At 37.3% G+C, this 16750-nt stretch overlaps 1 protein-coding gene across 6 annotated transcripts in view; it reads right to left on the bottom strand.

Moving 5' to 3' along the window:
- CBLB (Cbl proto-oncogene B, E3 ubiquitin protein ligase) overlaps positions 1-16750 on the bottom strand; it is a 231067-nt gene that overhangs the window by 31866 nt on the left and 182451 nt on the right. For all 6 annotated transcript variants that reach the window (XR_001364241.1, XM_005877423.2, XM_005877425.2 and 3 more), the window contains exon 13: positions 11447-11541. Coding sequence is in view for 5 of the 6 variants with exons in the window: in XM_005877423.2 (XP_005877485.1) it covers positions 11447-11541 (95 nt within the window). In the remaining variant the exon portion in view is untranslated. The remainder of the gene's footprint in view (positions 1-11446; positions 11542-16750) is intronic.

Genomic DNA, 16750 nt, shown 5'->3' with positions numbered 1-16750 from the left:
CCTCCCTCTCTCTCTCTCTCTCTCTCTCTCCCCCTCTCTCCTGCAAATCAACAGAGGAAGTATTTCTGAAGGAAATGAAAATCAAAGCAGGGAAGGCTAGGCACTTGACTGGGAAGGGGGCATAGAGGATATCTCTGTACCTTCTCCTCAGTTTTGTTCTGAAACTAAAACTGCTCTAAAAAATAAAGTCTTAATTAAAAATAGACTGGAAGAGGAAGGTACAATGAAGATAAAGAAGTTGTATACAAAATACCAAAAGAGAAATCTTGATTCATGCAAACAATTACAATATGTGTAATTATATGTGGGAATTTTTTTCCTCTTCACAAACTCATTCAAGAAGTAGGTTCAATTTAAATTGCAACTAAATAAGTGGTAAAATAATTAAAGAATTTTCATTAGCAATCATGTAGGTTTACTTTACTTCTGGAGAAAATATCTAACTTTGGGACACGAGAAAATGTGCAGCCACTGATTTAGTGTAAGGGAAAATTTTAGGATACCAGTTAAATAAAATGAAGCAAATTCTATTTGGCTGGTTCCAAGTTAAAGATGCCAAGTGAACCATCCTACCACTTACACCTATTGCTTCCCTTTCTTTATATTATCATCACACGCTGACGGAGTGTTCTGCACTGTGGCTGCCACTGCTGAGCTAATACACTGGTAATGCACAGGACACATACTCTCAAATATGTACAGCCGTCCTCACCACAACCTTATAAAATTCATTGTGTGCTAGTTATTTGAGCCATCACTGAGTAATACATCCATTTTCTTCATGTACACATTTAAAACAAAGACTATGTGATCTAACGCTATTCTTAGTGATTTTTATATTTTGAAACTGAAGGCGCATAGGTGCATTCCTTGCAAGCATGTCAAAGTCGCGGCTGGCGGACTACAACTATGACATGCTTGCTACAGCATCCTATATTCCTGGTGTGAGGCATACAGGGTGGGCAAAAGCAGGTCTATAGTTGTGAATACATGAAACACAGAGATTATTTTGTATTATTATTTATTTATTGTTGTATTATTTTCCAAATGAACAATGGTGAACCTACCCTGTATAATCAGAGGGGGGCCTTCTACAAATCCCATTGGCTTTACCTATATAACATACTTCAGACATCACCCTAGCAAGTTCTTTCCTTCTCTTCATTTGAGCAATTCTTTTTTATTAAATTTACTGGGGTGACATCTATAATAATAAAAGCATAATGTGCAAATCAACCGAACAGCCGAACAGCAGAACAACCCTCCAGGTGACTATGCTGTGACACGTACTGGTGCCAGGCCAGCCAAGGCAGGTGCGATGCGATTGGTTGGGGGGCCCCACCATCGCCACACGATTGCCCCACAGAAGGAGGTCCAGGCCACTGGCCAGCAACACTGTGGTGGGTGGGTGGGGCCGGCCAGCAATCGCCCCGCAGAGGGAGGCCCAGGCCAGCCAAGCAATTGCACCCACACCTGTCACGAGGCAACTGGTGGTGGGGGTGTGGGGGAGGCGGTGCCGCCGCACAGATGGCAAGCAGTGGCACGCCCCGCAGAGGGAGGCCCAGGCCAGCCAAGCAATTGTACCCCACACCTGTCATGAGGCGACTGGCGGTGGGGGAGTGGGGGAGGCGGTGCTACCGCACAGATGGCAAGCAGTGGCGGGCGGGGGCGAGGCCAGCTGTCAGCAGCCAGGGGAAGGAAAGCCCTGATAGGCCCTGATCGCTAGCCAGGCCTAGGGACCCTACTCATGCACTGCGGAGTCCAATTGGCTGGATCCGGGCTGACCGGCTCCCCCAACCTCCCGCAGCTCCTTCCCCTGGATGGCCCCGCCCCCAGTCGGCCCCCCCACTCCTGGCCCTGACAGGAGGGAAGAGGGAGCTGAATTCCTCGTGGAATCAGCCATTGGTTAGCTTTCTGCTGGCACCCTGACAACCCCAAATCCTGTTCACCTGTACCCTGGACCCTGACAGGAGAGAGGAGGGAGCCCAATTCCTCGTGGTCCCTCCCCTGGGCTGGCATTAGCAACAGAATATGTCTGAAGACCAACTATTGGCACATCGTACCTCTGAAGCCTAAAGAAGCTGGCCTCGTTGACTGAATGTATCTGAAGACCAACTATTGGCAAAGGCCAGCCTGAGGGACCCCCCAAGTGCACGAATTTTGTGCACCAGGCCTCTAGTTGGTTAATAAAATTATATAGGTTTCAGTTGAGCAATTGTTTATACCTCGGTTAGTCCACCCACTTTTTCAGAAAGAAAGAAAAGTAGAAACATCCATCTTCACTTTCTATACATGAACCTCCTGTGACATTGCCCTTGACACAAACGTGTCTTTTCTATTGTGTGTATTTAGTATATGCTTGCCCACTGACATTATATTTTTTATATAATCACCTAGGTCTCTCTTCTGTTTCTGTTTTGAATTGCAAAATACTTAAGAGCAGATCCTGAATCAACAAAGGTCTGCCATGGTATGTATGTAGGGGAGTGCCCATAAGCTTTTAGAGGAAAATAATGAATGGTTATTAGAGAAATACATGACCAAGCTGTTAAGGGAAAGAGAAAAAACATTTTTAGGATCCTTTCATAATCTACAAAAGCATTTTAAATATAATATGTTATTTTTCTGGTTTTAAACATGTAAGATTCTTTTTTTAAGTATAAAGAAAAGGCATTTAAAAATATTTTATTAAAACTGAATCTTTAGAGCCTGCAGTGGAAATTGGTCCATATTTTTTGTAACTATCCCAATTCTAACAGAGGAAATATCTAACTCAGAGAAATAATAGCCCGGAGAAGTGCTAACACCAGCTATAGCTGAATTTGAAATGGCTACACATGTGCCACATGTGAGTCATTTCCCCGATATATCAGAGTAAGGCTTATAATATATGTATTAATTTTGAGGGTTCCAAGGAAAGTCAGTGTGGCATATTATTAGGTTTCATATGCTTAAATTATATGCATTTTCACTGACTTATTTTTAAATTGGAGAAACAAATTCCAAGTTACATTTTTAAATTAACTTCTTCAGGACCAGCATTACTTCTAATACTTTTAGGGTTTGCTTTAGCAATCAAAAAGATAAATGTTGAGGAAACTTGTACCTTTCTTGATACCCTAATTTTCCAATACATGTCAAACATTAAAGACTTCATGATGATATTTAAAGTGGCATTACTTACAATAGCAAAAAATAAAGAAAAATGACCCAAATGTTCCTCAGTGGAGATGTGCTTTACAATGGAATACTTACTCTGAGCAATAAAAGGAACAAACTATTGATACACCTGACAACATGGCTAAATCTCAAATGCATTATGCTCCCCAAGAAAGAAACCAGATTCAAAAGGTTACATACTGTATGATTCTATTTATATGACCTTCTGGATAAAGCAAAACTATATGGACATAAATCAGACTGGTAATTTCCATGGGTTTGCAGCGAGAGGAGAAATTCACACAAGACACAGAGGGACATTTATTGAATAATGAATTGTCCTAGATCTTCATTGTGGTGGTGATTACATGACTATGAATTTGTTAAAACTCACAAAACTGTACATTAAACATTAGGGTGAGTTTTACTGCAAATAAATTATGCTTTAATAACAACTGGAAATATTGTATTTTATAATAAAATTTTATTTTAACTCATTTAAAATATTGGCCATAAGGATCTTTTTACAAACAAATATGCTTAATATTCTTAGAGGCCTTCAAAACATTATTTCATTCATTTGAATCTATGGAGAAATGTTAACAGAAACATAAGAAATGCTTGGATGTGGTGGAATACGTGAACATGTCCTTACTTAATATGAAAATAAAATTGCTTTCTAACCCTACACATTTTCTATCAACGGATCAATATGTTCATGGAGAAATGGAGAATATATGGTAGATTATGCCTCCGTGGGACAAAAAAGAGACAGTATAGGGAATATGATTTAGATTGCATCTTTAAACAGAATCCAGTGGCTCACATGTCCATCGGAGACTACCTAATTCTTTGTGATCATAAATTACAGGTAACAGATTGGTCAGACTACTGGGATAATGTTAATACCAGTTCCCATCATAGCTTTTAGATGGAGAAAATGAAAGATTAGTGGAATTAGTGGCATTTCCCCACCCAGATTATAGCCAGCCTCCAAATGCCCGTATTATTTATTTTGTACCCTTTTCACACACTACTGCTCTTTTAGTTGAGGCTAGTTAAAAATGATATATTTGCAGCCCTCAATTCTTCTTATCCATGTGCCAACAAGTAGGTTCCAGCAATTCCCCAACAAAACACTAGAAAACTTATGTTAGGATAGTCCAGCTGCTTTGTAGGAGGTTTAAACAAAATTTAACCTTTTTTCTGCATAATCACACTGATTTATAAATTACGTCTGAATTTCAAATACTGAATCATATCAATGGGTGCAGACCAAATGCACAAACATTTCTACATGATCCATCAATGAAAGAAAAATGTACTAGGGAGCACAACGAACAAAGTGGAAAGAAGGACCTGTCTCACACCACCCCCTCTATACCATGCCAACTGTTACTTACAGTGGACTGCCAGCTTTGGTAATAGTGCACTTTTCTATTTTTTTTTGACATATGTACTACTATCTGTAATACTTTAAACAATAAAATTAAATTAAAAAAATAGTACATCAACTTAGCAAGTCTCAAAGGATTTTAAGGTAACAGAATGAAAGCTGGTACAAGGATTAATAAAAAACCAACAATGTTCAATCACTAGGGTTCACTAGGGTTAATAAAACAGAGTAATTCTTAATTATAGCTGTAACTTCCATTAAAAAAGTTTTCACCACATTATATTTAACTCGGTGATACTAATCCCCTCAACATTTCTAATTGAACATAAACTGGATTAATGTAAAACTGTAGTATACATTGCCTACATAATAACAGAAAATGTTTTCCTGCTCTTTTGACTTTAAGCATAAGAAAATGTAGACTGCTGTACACCATATACAAGATGAAAAATGTCCATCAGGCTCATTACCCTGAAGTTTTTAAAAATTACAATGTGACATTTGTTTTAATAGCTTCTGTAGCTTAGTACTTTTCTTCTTTTCTTTTTCTGTCATTTGCTCTCTAGTTAAAAAAGAAAGCAAAATAAAACAAAAACTTACAATGAATTTGCCCATCATTTCAGTCAAACTGGTCTAGCTTTACATTTTTACACTTACCTATCTATGCACCACTATTTAAAGACAACCACACTCCCTGGCACGCACACATGCCCAGGTGTGGACCTCTTACATGACTCTTACTAGAAGGTCGCAGTAGTTGAGGCTGCATTTACAAATCTACATTTCTAGTTTATTTTCCCCAGCAGTTTAGTATATAAAGGGAAATTATTATAATAACCAATAAAAGGTGATGTTTACTAAAATTTTGCTACACAGAAATGTTCTAAATATGTTTTCTATGATATCAACATTTCAGGGGTAAAGAATATGTAGTTATCCTGAAGGTAATACTTTAAATATATAAGTTCCTACATTGTTAAAAATCTCACTGAATTACATTCATATGTCTAGAAATGTAACCAATCTACTAAATTTGGCGCAAGCCATGTAGAAAGGAATTTATCAGCTTTAGATAGTGCCTACTGAAATTTCCCCCTGCAAGGCGTTTACATGTCATAGGGGTTTGGTGATGTGCTAAACCACGGACCTTAACAAACCTGGGCTGGACTTACTGTGCAGCAGAAGGCAATACTACTGCATTTTCTTTCCCCTTGGAAACCCTAAGATGAAACTGTTCACTCATTTGTAGGGTCACCAGTGTTGGAGCCAACTCGATGACACATACTAATTGAAATATTTGCCTGAATATAATATTAAGTTTAAAGCTTGGATGGTATGGCCAGCTAACCCCTCAACATCTCTATCTGAATATGTGTGTTGTGTTAACAGGCATTTCAAACTCAACAGATCCATAACTAGTAATTTTACCACCTCTGCCCCTTCCCACATGTGCCCCGTCTTTGATCTCCCCCACTTTTGTAAATGGCACCAAACATTCACCAAGTTGGTTTTTTTTTAACCTATGTAAGTGTCATCCCTGACTATCATACCTCAGAGACATCCAATTTATTAACAGGCACTACTGGATCCAAATGCAACCCAAAGCTGACCATGTAACTCCACCAGTATCATGTCAGTCAAAGCCCTGGCCATCTCTCACTGGTTTACCCATCAGACGACTGCAAGTCTCCACTGGTCTCCCTGCTCCCACTTTTGCTCTCCTAAATACTCTTTTCCACAGAGCAGCCAGTGAAACTCTAAAAACGCAAACCAGGATCAGGGCATAATGCTGATTAAAACTTTCCAATGGCTCCTAAAACTAACCAAATCAAAGTTCTTAGCATGGCATTAAACGCAGCAGAGGAGCTAACTTCTGCATACATTGTTCAACTCCAGCCGCATTGCCCGTCTGACTCACTGACCTTACTGTTTTGAATTTGAGTTCTGTTCCTGCGTGTCACCCAGACAACCTAGTGGCTCTTTCTTTCCTTTGCAGGTTTCTGTTAAAATATTACCTTTCTCAATAAGCTCATTTAAAGCATAAACCTCTCTATCACTATTTACCCCTTCACTCTGCCTCCTAGCTTTTACCACTGCCTGACAGTATACCACAGTTACCCGTTTCCTTTCTGTTCCCCTTAACTAGAGCATCGATTCCAAAGAGGATGGGGCTCTATCTTGTTCACACTATATCTCCAGTCAGAACATGCAACTGAATGAAAAGAGAATAGTTAGGCTAAATCTGATTCTCTATTCACTGAACCTAAAACATTAGCAACTTTTTATGTTTAGAAAAGTATATGACAATAATCAACACCACCACCTCCAACAACAAAAGAGCCTTTGTACAAAAATATAAACCAAGTAATATTGGTTCATGTGTATTTGAAATCTTAATAGGTCAAAAAGTACACAAGATCCATCTCTAAAAGACCAGACACATAAAAATATTCTTATAAAAAAACAAATAAAAACATTCCTCAGCATTCCAGAACATTCTCTTACCTGGAAACAATTATTCCATTATTACTTGCAATATTATTTTCCTTATTTCCAACATCTTATCTTGTTTTAAATAAAATAAACATTTTAACTGTTTCAGGTTATATTTAGTTTAATTTTGAAAAAATCAAATTATTTTAAGATTAAATATAATTTAGTAAAAATTTACACTACAAAGTAAATATAATCCACATAGAATTTTTTTATTCTTCCCCCCACCCCAAAATAATAAGTACCCATATCTCAAGGTTATATTTGAAATTTTATATTTGCAGCTAAATATCAATGTTAATTAAATAGAAACCATTTAGAAAACCATTTAAGAAAAAAATAAGTAAATCTATACACACTAGTACAGTTTTGGCTTTTATGACAATATTTTTAAAAGAGAAATTATAGCTTCTTTTAGGTCTCAAGAGGTAATACACAATAAGTCACATAATTGCAAACACACAGTTTGACAAGAAAGTAAACATCACAGAGTAGCCTCTTTTATCAAGTAAGTGGGAATCAGAACAGTGTTATATATTAACAATTAGTTGTGAAATATGAAGTCTGGTACATGAGATCAAACAGATCTTTGACAGAGATAAAAACCACAAAGTTATATGCCCTTGAATAAATAAACTTGAGAGAGGGAGAATGTGTGAATGATCATATGGTTGTACCAACCATAAATCCATCCCAATTTATGTCTTTGATTTAAAAAAAAAAAAAAAACTGAATGTAGTACAGTAGAGTAGTAAAAGGGACAATTTATTTGCTCTGGTCAAGAATGACATCTGTCCATGATCTAGCACTGTTTTCTTTTTGTTGTTTGTTTGTTTGTTTTTGTTTTAACTTTCATAGATAGGGTGGGAGTGTGAAATTGTTCTTGTCTAGTTATTCAGTTTCCAGGCTTCTGTTAATTATTATAAAATAGCATCTATAATATAGTAATTACATAATTTTCAACTGCACTGGTTGGCACAATTCAGATCAAAGTCAACTTCAACTTTGGGATTAGTAGAACATATCCAACAGAGTGCTGAACACCAGCCCCATCTTTTTTTTTTTAATATATTTTATTGATTTTTTACAGAGAGGAAGGGAGAGGGACAGAGAGTTAGAAACATCGATGAGAGAGAAACATCGATCAGCTGCCTCCTGCACACTCCCAACTGAGGATGTGCCCGCAACCAAGGTACATGCTCTTGACCAGAATTGAACACGGGACCCTTGAGTCCACAGGCCGACGCCCTATCCACTGAGCCAAACCGGTCAGGGCGATCTGATTTTATTTTAATGTTCACTTTGGAATTATATGCTGGTTTCATAATAAATACAGTGCATAAAGGATTAAGAAAAACACTTATTTAAATATTAAGTGACAAAGGAGGAGATGAAATTATCTCTACAATATAATCTAAATCATGTAAAAAAAGTCTTAAAGAAAAAAATGTCAAAATATTAAAACTGAGCATTGATATCTGGAGTATGTATATACCTGTATTTATGCATTTAATTTTTTCTTTCTTTTATATACTTCCCATCTTTTCTACAATGAACAACTGCTAGCTAATAGTAAGAATAAAAAATAAACTTGAGAGATAAATGTGCCACTAAAAGCCAACAGTTGCATTCTTAACTATGGTTAATTTGTAGCATGCAAAATACAAAGCTAATTTGTAGTTAAGCATGCATTGCTAAAATATTTCGCTGGTTAAGTAAAGCAACTGCATTGTTTCTGAGGGAAAAATCAAGAGTAAAGAGGGAGAAAGTGTATCCACATACACATACAAATGAAAGTATTACAAAAATGTCAGTAAATACATTTTACTATAAAGTTATTCTTCTTACTCTGTTTATAAAGAAACTAGAGGCCCAGTGCAAGAAATTCGTGCATGGGTAGAAACTAGAGGCCCGGTGCAAGAAATTCATGCATGGGTAGAGTCCCTAGCAGCTGCTGGCTGCCGGCCGGGGCCTTCCTTCGTTCCGCACCGCCCCCTGGTGGTCAGTGCACATCATAGTGAGCAATCGAACTCCTGGTCGGCTGAACTCCCGAGGGGACACTTTGCATATTAGGCTTTTATATATAGATGGAGACTTACTATTAAATACAAATGAAGCAAACTGCAACCTCTGCCTCTTATCCCACTTGCCAATATAAATTTAATAAATAGAATGTGAAAATTTAATCTTTAAGTAGCAAGTTTCATTTACCTCATTTTCTGGTGTTCTCTGAATTCTCAAAGGTAACTGAACTTAGATGTTACAGTACATATACATTTATCCAGAGTTCACCTGAGGCTAGAGTATCATATGCTCTTACTGATTTAGAGCCTACTACACAGAATATGTGTACATGCTTCCAACTTCTATGTCTGCTACATATCTGTCAGTTCCAGGAAAAGTGACCACTGGAAAATGGCCTATTAGCTTAGTTTTCCACTGTCCCCTGAATAATGTCACATTTCACACTCTGGCTTTTTCTCATTCACTCCCCCTTTCTCAATTGTGCCTACCCTCCATGATTCAGGAAATTTCCATCCTTTCTATAAAGCATCCTTCACTTACAAAATCTATAATAGCCTCTCCTCAAGCTTATATAAAAACTAGAAAGTTCAAATTCATACAATTTAGAGCATAATGCTCTCTAGTGATTTCATGTATGTTAATTTCATATTAAAGTAGATTATAAATGTTCTGTGAGCTCATATCTAGCGTATCCTTCTTCTGCATTCATATGCACGGTGGGAGTTCAGTGACCAGCAGAAAAAGAAAGATGCGCTAAAAGTTTCAATTAGAAATGAGAATCTTAGCAGATAATGAAGTCAATCAACCAAGCAACCAGGTATTCTTGGTACCCACTTGGTAGAGAGTGAAAACAGTCAGGTGTTATGGGAGAATCAGAGAATACAAGAATATGTTTTTGATGTGAGAACCTTATAATCTTTTTAATGTAAAAGGCACTTTAAAATTACAAAACAGTAGAGTAGAGTATATAATTAAATGTGTAGAAAATAAACTGTGGGACGGGGAATGAGAATCAGTTTTACTACTAGCATGATGCCTGAAGAAGTCACAAAACGTTTCATAAAGAAATAGAGCCTGAGACATAGACTTTTAGAATAAAAATTCTGAAAAAAAGTGGTGCATAATAGGAATACAATGAAAAACTCACAAAGCCAGAAAAAAATCAAAACAAGATTAGAGGCAAGAATTAGGAATTACTGAACAGTATTGTAGTTGGGTAAAATTCTGTAGGTCTAACTGCAGAAGAGTATAGGATAATTTAGGAGGAAAGGAAGAACAATGTTGTGTTTGTTTTTTGGTGGTTTTTTTTTGGCGGGGGGGTTGTTGTTTTTTTCATCTTCACATGAGGATATCTTCCCACTGAGTTTTAGAGAGAGTGGAAAAGACAGGGACAGACACAGAGAAATATCGATGTGAGAGAAACATATCGACTGGTTGCCTCCTGCACGAGCCCCAACCAGGTCCCAGGCCGGTGAGGAGCCTGCAACTAAGGTATGTGCCCTTGACCAGAATTGAACATGGAACCCTTCTCCCTGCAGGCTGACACTCTATCCACTGAGCCAAACCGGCTATGGCAACAATGTTGTGTTTTCAATAGGAAAGTGATCTTGGGAAAGCATAATTTAAATGAAATTGGCTGCGAGAACAAAATATATTGGAGGAAAAGTAGGCAGCCTGATTAATATGAAGAGTAGGAAAATGGGAATCAGACTTGGTTTTCTCCTAGTTTGATTTTGGTAAATGTATATAACTGTCCATTGTGCCTCTGGTGTTCCCATTTTTCTAATGAGACCCTGGGTTAACCTATTTTTCTAGTTAAAAAATCTATTGATATTAATTCTGAGCTCATATCTTATGAGGTATAAGGTATAAGGCTTGTCCAGCTATGAGCTAAAGATAGTGCAACGGGGAAGATCTGCTGAATATGACAAACTTCAAAACAATAACCAACAGGGTTTAATGGATGAATGGTTCTGGGAAATGAGAAAATTGGAAGAACCAAAGATGATTTATGATGTCAAACTGCATAGCTGGGGGAAATGTGGTATCTCAGAGGAAGAGAGCATACTGGAAGGGAGAGTTTGCTGTGCTATGTGCTCCTCCACCTTCTCTTGGCTGCAGGGAAGACAGCTTTCTCTCCCTGCTACTCTATGTGGAATCTCAGTGCTTAGGTTAGGTCTCCAAGATGCTGTGGTCACCAGCACAGAACCAGGAAGGGCCTAGATTTCTGACATTTCAGTTTATAAGTACAGCTGGATCATTTCATTGATACATTTGTATTCACCCCATACTTTCTGTACTGAGAACATCAAAACCACTATTTACGATATCTTTATGCATGGGCAAATGATCTCCATATTTAATACAACTCACTTGATGCTAGGGAGGAGGGTAGTAGCTGGAGGAGGAGGAGAAAGCCGAGGAGGAACATCATACTCTTCACTTCCTAGGTGACCATTGGAAAAGACCTGAAAGGAAATCAAAGGGTTAGTTTAGAATTTAATTTCTGGAGGATCTTAAAATAATAGCACCTTTAGAAAAACTTTGAAAAGAATATATAACTTCAGTTAATCAAGTGAAATATAATACAATTTACGTAAGAGTTAATAGCACCATAGTGATAATTCACACCATCCAAAGTAACACCAAGTTACATTAAAGAAATCCAATACAGCATGAGTCTTAAACATAGTAATAAGGAATACTGTAATTTCTATAAATCAGATACAGAGAGTTAGGTAAATAAAGAGTAAAATTCCCCAAGCATGATCAGGTTTGATTGAAAAATTAGAGTCTCTGTAAAGATTCAGTACAGAGAAAAGTAGCACTGGTGCAATTCTTATTTCAGTTCCTCCCAAGTGCTCGAAGTTGTATCTCTCAGGGGCTAACAGGGGTTAAGCTTCTCAATAACACAGTACATGAGTATAACCAGAAATGCCTCTGCTCTTTCAAACTTCAGCACGACTAGTAACTGGAGACCTGTCTGGCTTTCAAAGTGCAGGCACTTTCATACATAGATTTCCTTGTGTAAATGACACAAACCGAAATTGTTACCTTGCTCATAAGGTACCACAGAGAGTCACTGTTTTCCAGGGTGCTCAGTTGTATTAAAGAAACTGTCTGAACATCTGCTCTGTACTAATCGAACAACTTGAAATTAAAGCAACTAAAACAGAGAGAGCATAACTTTGAAAAGACATATTCAAGAGAAAAGCTTAAACATGTTTTAAGACCTTTAAGCAACCTTTAGGGTTTTATCATTGGCCTATTTCCCCTACTCTTATTAGTGAATACTTACAAGGTATAGTTGGATGTTGATGCAAAAAGGATGTAATATACCCTGAATAGTCCTAGGTAACACAATTAATGACCTGCCAATTACTTTTTTGTCCCCCTCATATGTCTAAAGTGGTGTTGAAGATTTAGAATGCAAAATTGAAAAGGCCCTACATATCCTTCTCTATCAACCTTAAAATAAGTAAAGCAACAGGTTTAAGGAATACATTTGAAATATGTCATTGTTTACATTTCAAAGCTACACAATCTAATTTTTATAGCATTAAGGTTTCACTCTAAAACCTAGGCCCTATACTATAGTAACATTTCTTTTTTTTCATACCTCCCCTCTTTAGATTCAATATGCTATAGTTAAGCTATGACAAAATGCACCTTTAAATGAAATTATGCTATCATAGATGTCTGACTATAGACCAAATATCAGAACAAGGCATTTAAAAAAAATTTACTAGAGACAAAAAATTATTAACTACATATTAATCATTGCAAAGCTCAATAAAAACCATTAACTTAAAAAATGCCTTGTAGGGATGAAGGAAGGTGGTGGCCAGCTGCATAGCAGTGAGGAAGAGAATGTGAGAGAGTGAGGGAGCAAAAGGGGAGTGTGCGGAGGTGTATGGTGTGTGTGTGTGTGTGTGTGTGTGTGTGTGTGTGTGTGTGTGTGTGATAGTTAGATCCTGAAGCAAATTCAGGGACTGGTGGACAGGGCTCTCCTAGACGGGGAGACCTGCTACTGGTGCAATCACTCCTGGGGCAGCTGGCTCTGACACAGTAACCACACCATCTTGAAGGGGAAAGCTGCTGTGACTAGGAGCCCATCCTCACCACCACCCAGAATGGCCCTAGATACCATTCTAGGCCCTACTGCCACTCTGACCTAAGACCTGCTACCTCAGATGCAGACCCATGGACACCGGGACCCCAGCCTCCCTGGCCACAGGATCCTGTGAGTTTCGCAGTGCGCTCCCCTCCTGCCAGCCCACCACTTTGGCCTGGGCCATTGTGGTCACCAGCACAGAACCAGGAAGGGCCTAGATTTCTGACATTTCAGTTTATAAGTACAGCTGGATCATTTCAGATCACAATGGCATAATATTAGAAATAAACCAAAATAAAAACAATAAAAAAATTCAAAGATTTGTAGGCTAAGTAGAATGCCATGAAACAATGACTGGTTTACCAAAGAAGAAATTAAAAACATCCTGGAAACAAATGACATTGAAAACACAACAATCCAAAATCTATGGGACACAGTGAAAGCAGTCCTGAGAGGGAAGTTCATAGCATTACAGACCTACCTAAAACAAAAAAAAAAAAACAAAACAAAAAAAGAACAATTGGTAATAAATTATCTAACTCTACGATTTAAAGAATTAAAAGAGAGCAACAAAAAAGCCCATAGTGAGCAGAAGGATGGAGATAATAAAGATCAGAGCAGAAATAAATGACATAGAGACCAAAAAAACAATAGAAAATATCAATAAAACCAAGAGCTGGTTATTTGAAAGGATAAACATGATTGATGAACCAGGCTCATCAAGAAGCAAAGACAGAGGACTCAAATAAACAAAATCAGAAGTGAAAGAGGCGCAATAACAACAGATCCCACAGAAATAGAAATATTTGTAAAAAAATACTATGAGCAACTATATTCCAACAAACTGGTCAACCTAGAAGCAATGAACATATTCCTAGAAAAATATGACCTTGCAAAACTCAATCTGGGAGAATCGAAAAATCTGAAAAGGCCAATAACTATGGAGGAAATTGAAGCTGTCATCAAAAAACTTCCAGCAAATAAAAGCCCTGGGCCAGATCCCTTCACAGGGGAGTTTTACCAAATAGTCAAAGAAGAACTGAAACCTATCCTCTTCAGACTATTTCAAAAATATTCAAGAGGAAGGAACACTTCCAAGCTCTTTCTATGAAGCCAGCATTACCCTAATACCAAAACCAGATAAAAGGTCCTACAAAGAAAGAGAATTATGGGCCAATATCCCTGATGAACATAGATGCTAAAATCCTCAACAAAATCCTAGCAAATCGGATACAGCATTACATTAGAAAGATCATACACCATGACCAAGTGGGATTTATTCTGGGGATGCAAGGATGGTACAAGATTCACAAATCAATAAACGTGATTTATCACATAAACAAATTGAGAGACAAACATCACATAATCCTATCAATTGATGCAGAAAATGCATTTAACAAAATCCAACACTCTTTCTTGATAAAAACACTCAACAAAGTGGGAATAGAGGGATCAAACCTCAACATAATAAAAACCTTATGACAAACCTAGAGACAAACATCACATAATCCTATCAATTGATGCAGAAAATGCATTTAACAAAATCCAACACTCTTTCTTGATAAAAACACTCAACAAAGTGGGAATAGAGGGATCAAACCTCAACATAATAAAAACCTTACATGACAAACCTACATCCAACATCATACTCAATGGGCAAACACTAAAACCATTTCCCCTAAGAACAGGAGCAAAACAGGGATGCCCACTCTCACCATTTCTGTTCAACATAGTACTGGAAATGCTAGCCAATGTGATTAAACAAGAAGAAGAAATAAAAGGCATCCAAACTGGAAAAAGGAGAAGTAAAACTGTCATTATTCTCAGAAGACATGATATGATATTGTACATAGAAAACCCTAAAGACTCCATCAAAAAAACTATCAGACTTAATAAATGAATTCAGCAATGTAGCAGGATATAAAATTAACACCCAGAAATCTATGGCTTTTTTATACACCAATAATGGACTTACAAAAAGAGAAATTTAAAAAACAATTCCATTTACCATTGCAACAAAATAATTAAGATACCTAGGAATAAACTTAACTATGGAGATAAAGACCTATACTCAGAAAACTAAAGGACATGGAAAAAAGAGACAGAGGAAGACATAAACAAATGGAAGAATATACCGTGTTCATGAACTGGTAGAATCAACATCATTAAAATGTCCACATTATCAAAAGCAATCTACAGATTCAATGAAATCCCCATTAAAATACCAATGGCATATCTCACAGATCTTAGAACAAATGCTCCAAAAATTCATAAGGAATAAAAAAAGACTCAGAATAGCCACAGCATTCCTAAGAAAGAAGAACAAACTTGGAGTAATCACAATAACAGATATCAACTATATTACAAAGCCACTGTTCCCAAAACTGCCTGGCACAAGAACAGATATATAGACCAATGGAACAGAATGGAGAACCCAGAAATTGACCAAAGCCATTATGCTCAATTAATATTTGATGAAGGAGGCACAAGCATACAATGGAGTCCGGACAGTCTCTTCAATAAATGGTATTGGGAAAATTGGACATATACATGCAAAAAACTGAAACTAGACCACCAACTTACACCATACACAAAAATAAATCAAAATGGATAAAGGACTTAAACGTAACACGGGAAAACATAAAAATACTAGAGGAATCTACAGGCAGCAAAATCTCAGACATATGCCAAAGCAATTTCTTCACTGATACTGCTCCTAGTGCAATGGAAACTAAAAAGAAAATAAACAAATGGGACTACATTAAAATAAAAAGCTTTTGCACAGCAAAAGAAACCATCAACAAAACAACAAGAAAGCCCACTGCATGGGAGAACATATTTGTCAATGTTATCACCAATAAGGGTTTAATCTCCAACATTTATGGGGAACTCATACAACTTAACAAAAGGAGGATAAACAACCCAATCAAAAAATGGGCAACGGACCTAATAAGATACTTTTAGAAAGAAGACATACAGAAGGCCAAGAGACATATGAAAATATGCTCAAAGTCACTACTTTTTCAAGAGATGCAAATCAAAACAACAATGTGGTACCATCTCACACCTGTCAGAATGGCTATCATCAACAAATCAACAAACAGCCAGTGCTGGTGAGGATGTGGAGAAAAAGGAACCCTCGTGCACTGCTGGTGGGAATGCAGACTGGTACAGCCACTGTGAACAGTATGGAGTTTCCTCAAAAAACTAAAAATGGAACTCCCATTTGACCCAATGATCCCACTTCTAGGAATATATCCCAAGAAACCAGAAACACCAATCAGAAAGGATATATGCACCCCTATGTTCATAGCAGCACAATTTACCATAGCTAAGATTTGGAAACATCCTAAGTGCCCATCAGCAGATGAATGGATTAAAAAACTTTGGCACATCTACACAATGGAATACTATGCTGCTGTAAAAAAGAAGGAATTCTTATCATTTGCAGCAGCATGGATGGAACTGGAGAGCATTATGCTAAGTGAAACAAGCCAGTCAGAGAAAGATAAATATCACATGATCTCACTCATTTATGGAATATAATGAACAACATAAACTGA

This window comes from Myotis brandtii, unplaced genomic scaffold, assembly GCF_000412655.1.
Source record: "Myotis brandtii unplaced genomic scaffold, ASM41265v1 scaffold519, whole genome shotgun sequence".
Classification (NCBI taxonomy): Eukaryota; Metazoa; Chordata; class Mammalia; order Chiroptera; family Vespertilionidae; genus Myotis; species Myotis brandtii.
The sequence above is the reverse complement of the archived record's forward strand: the minus strand, read 5'-3'. Positions and strand labels throughout refer to the sequence as shown.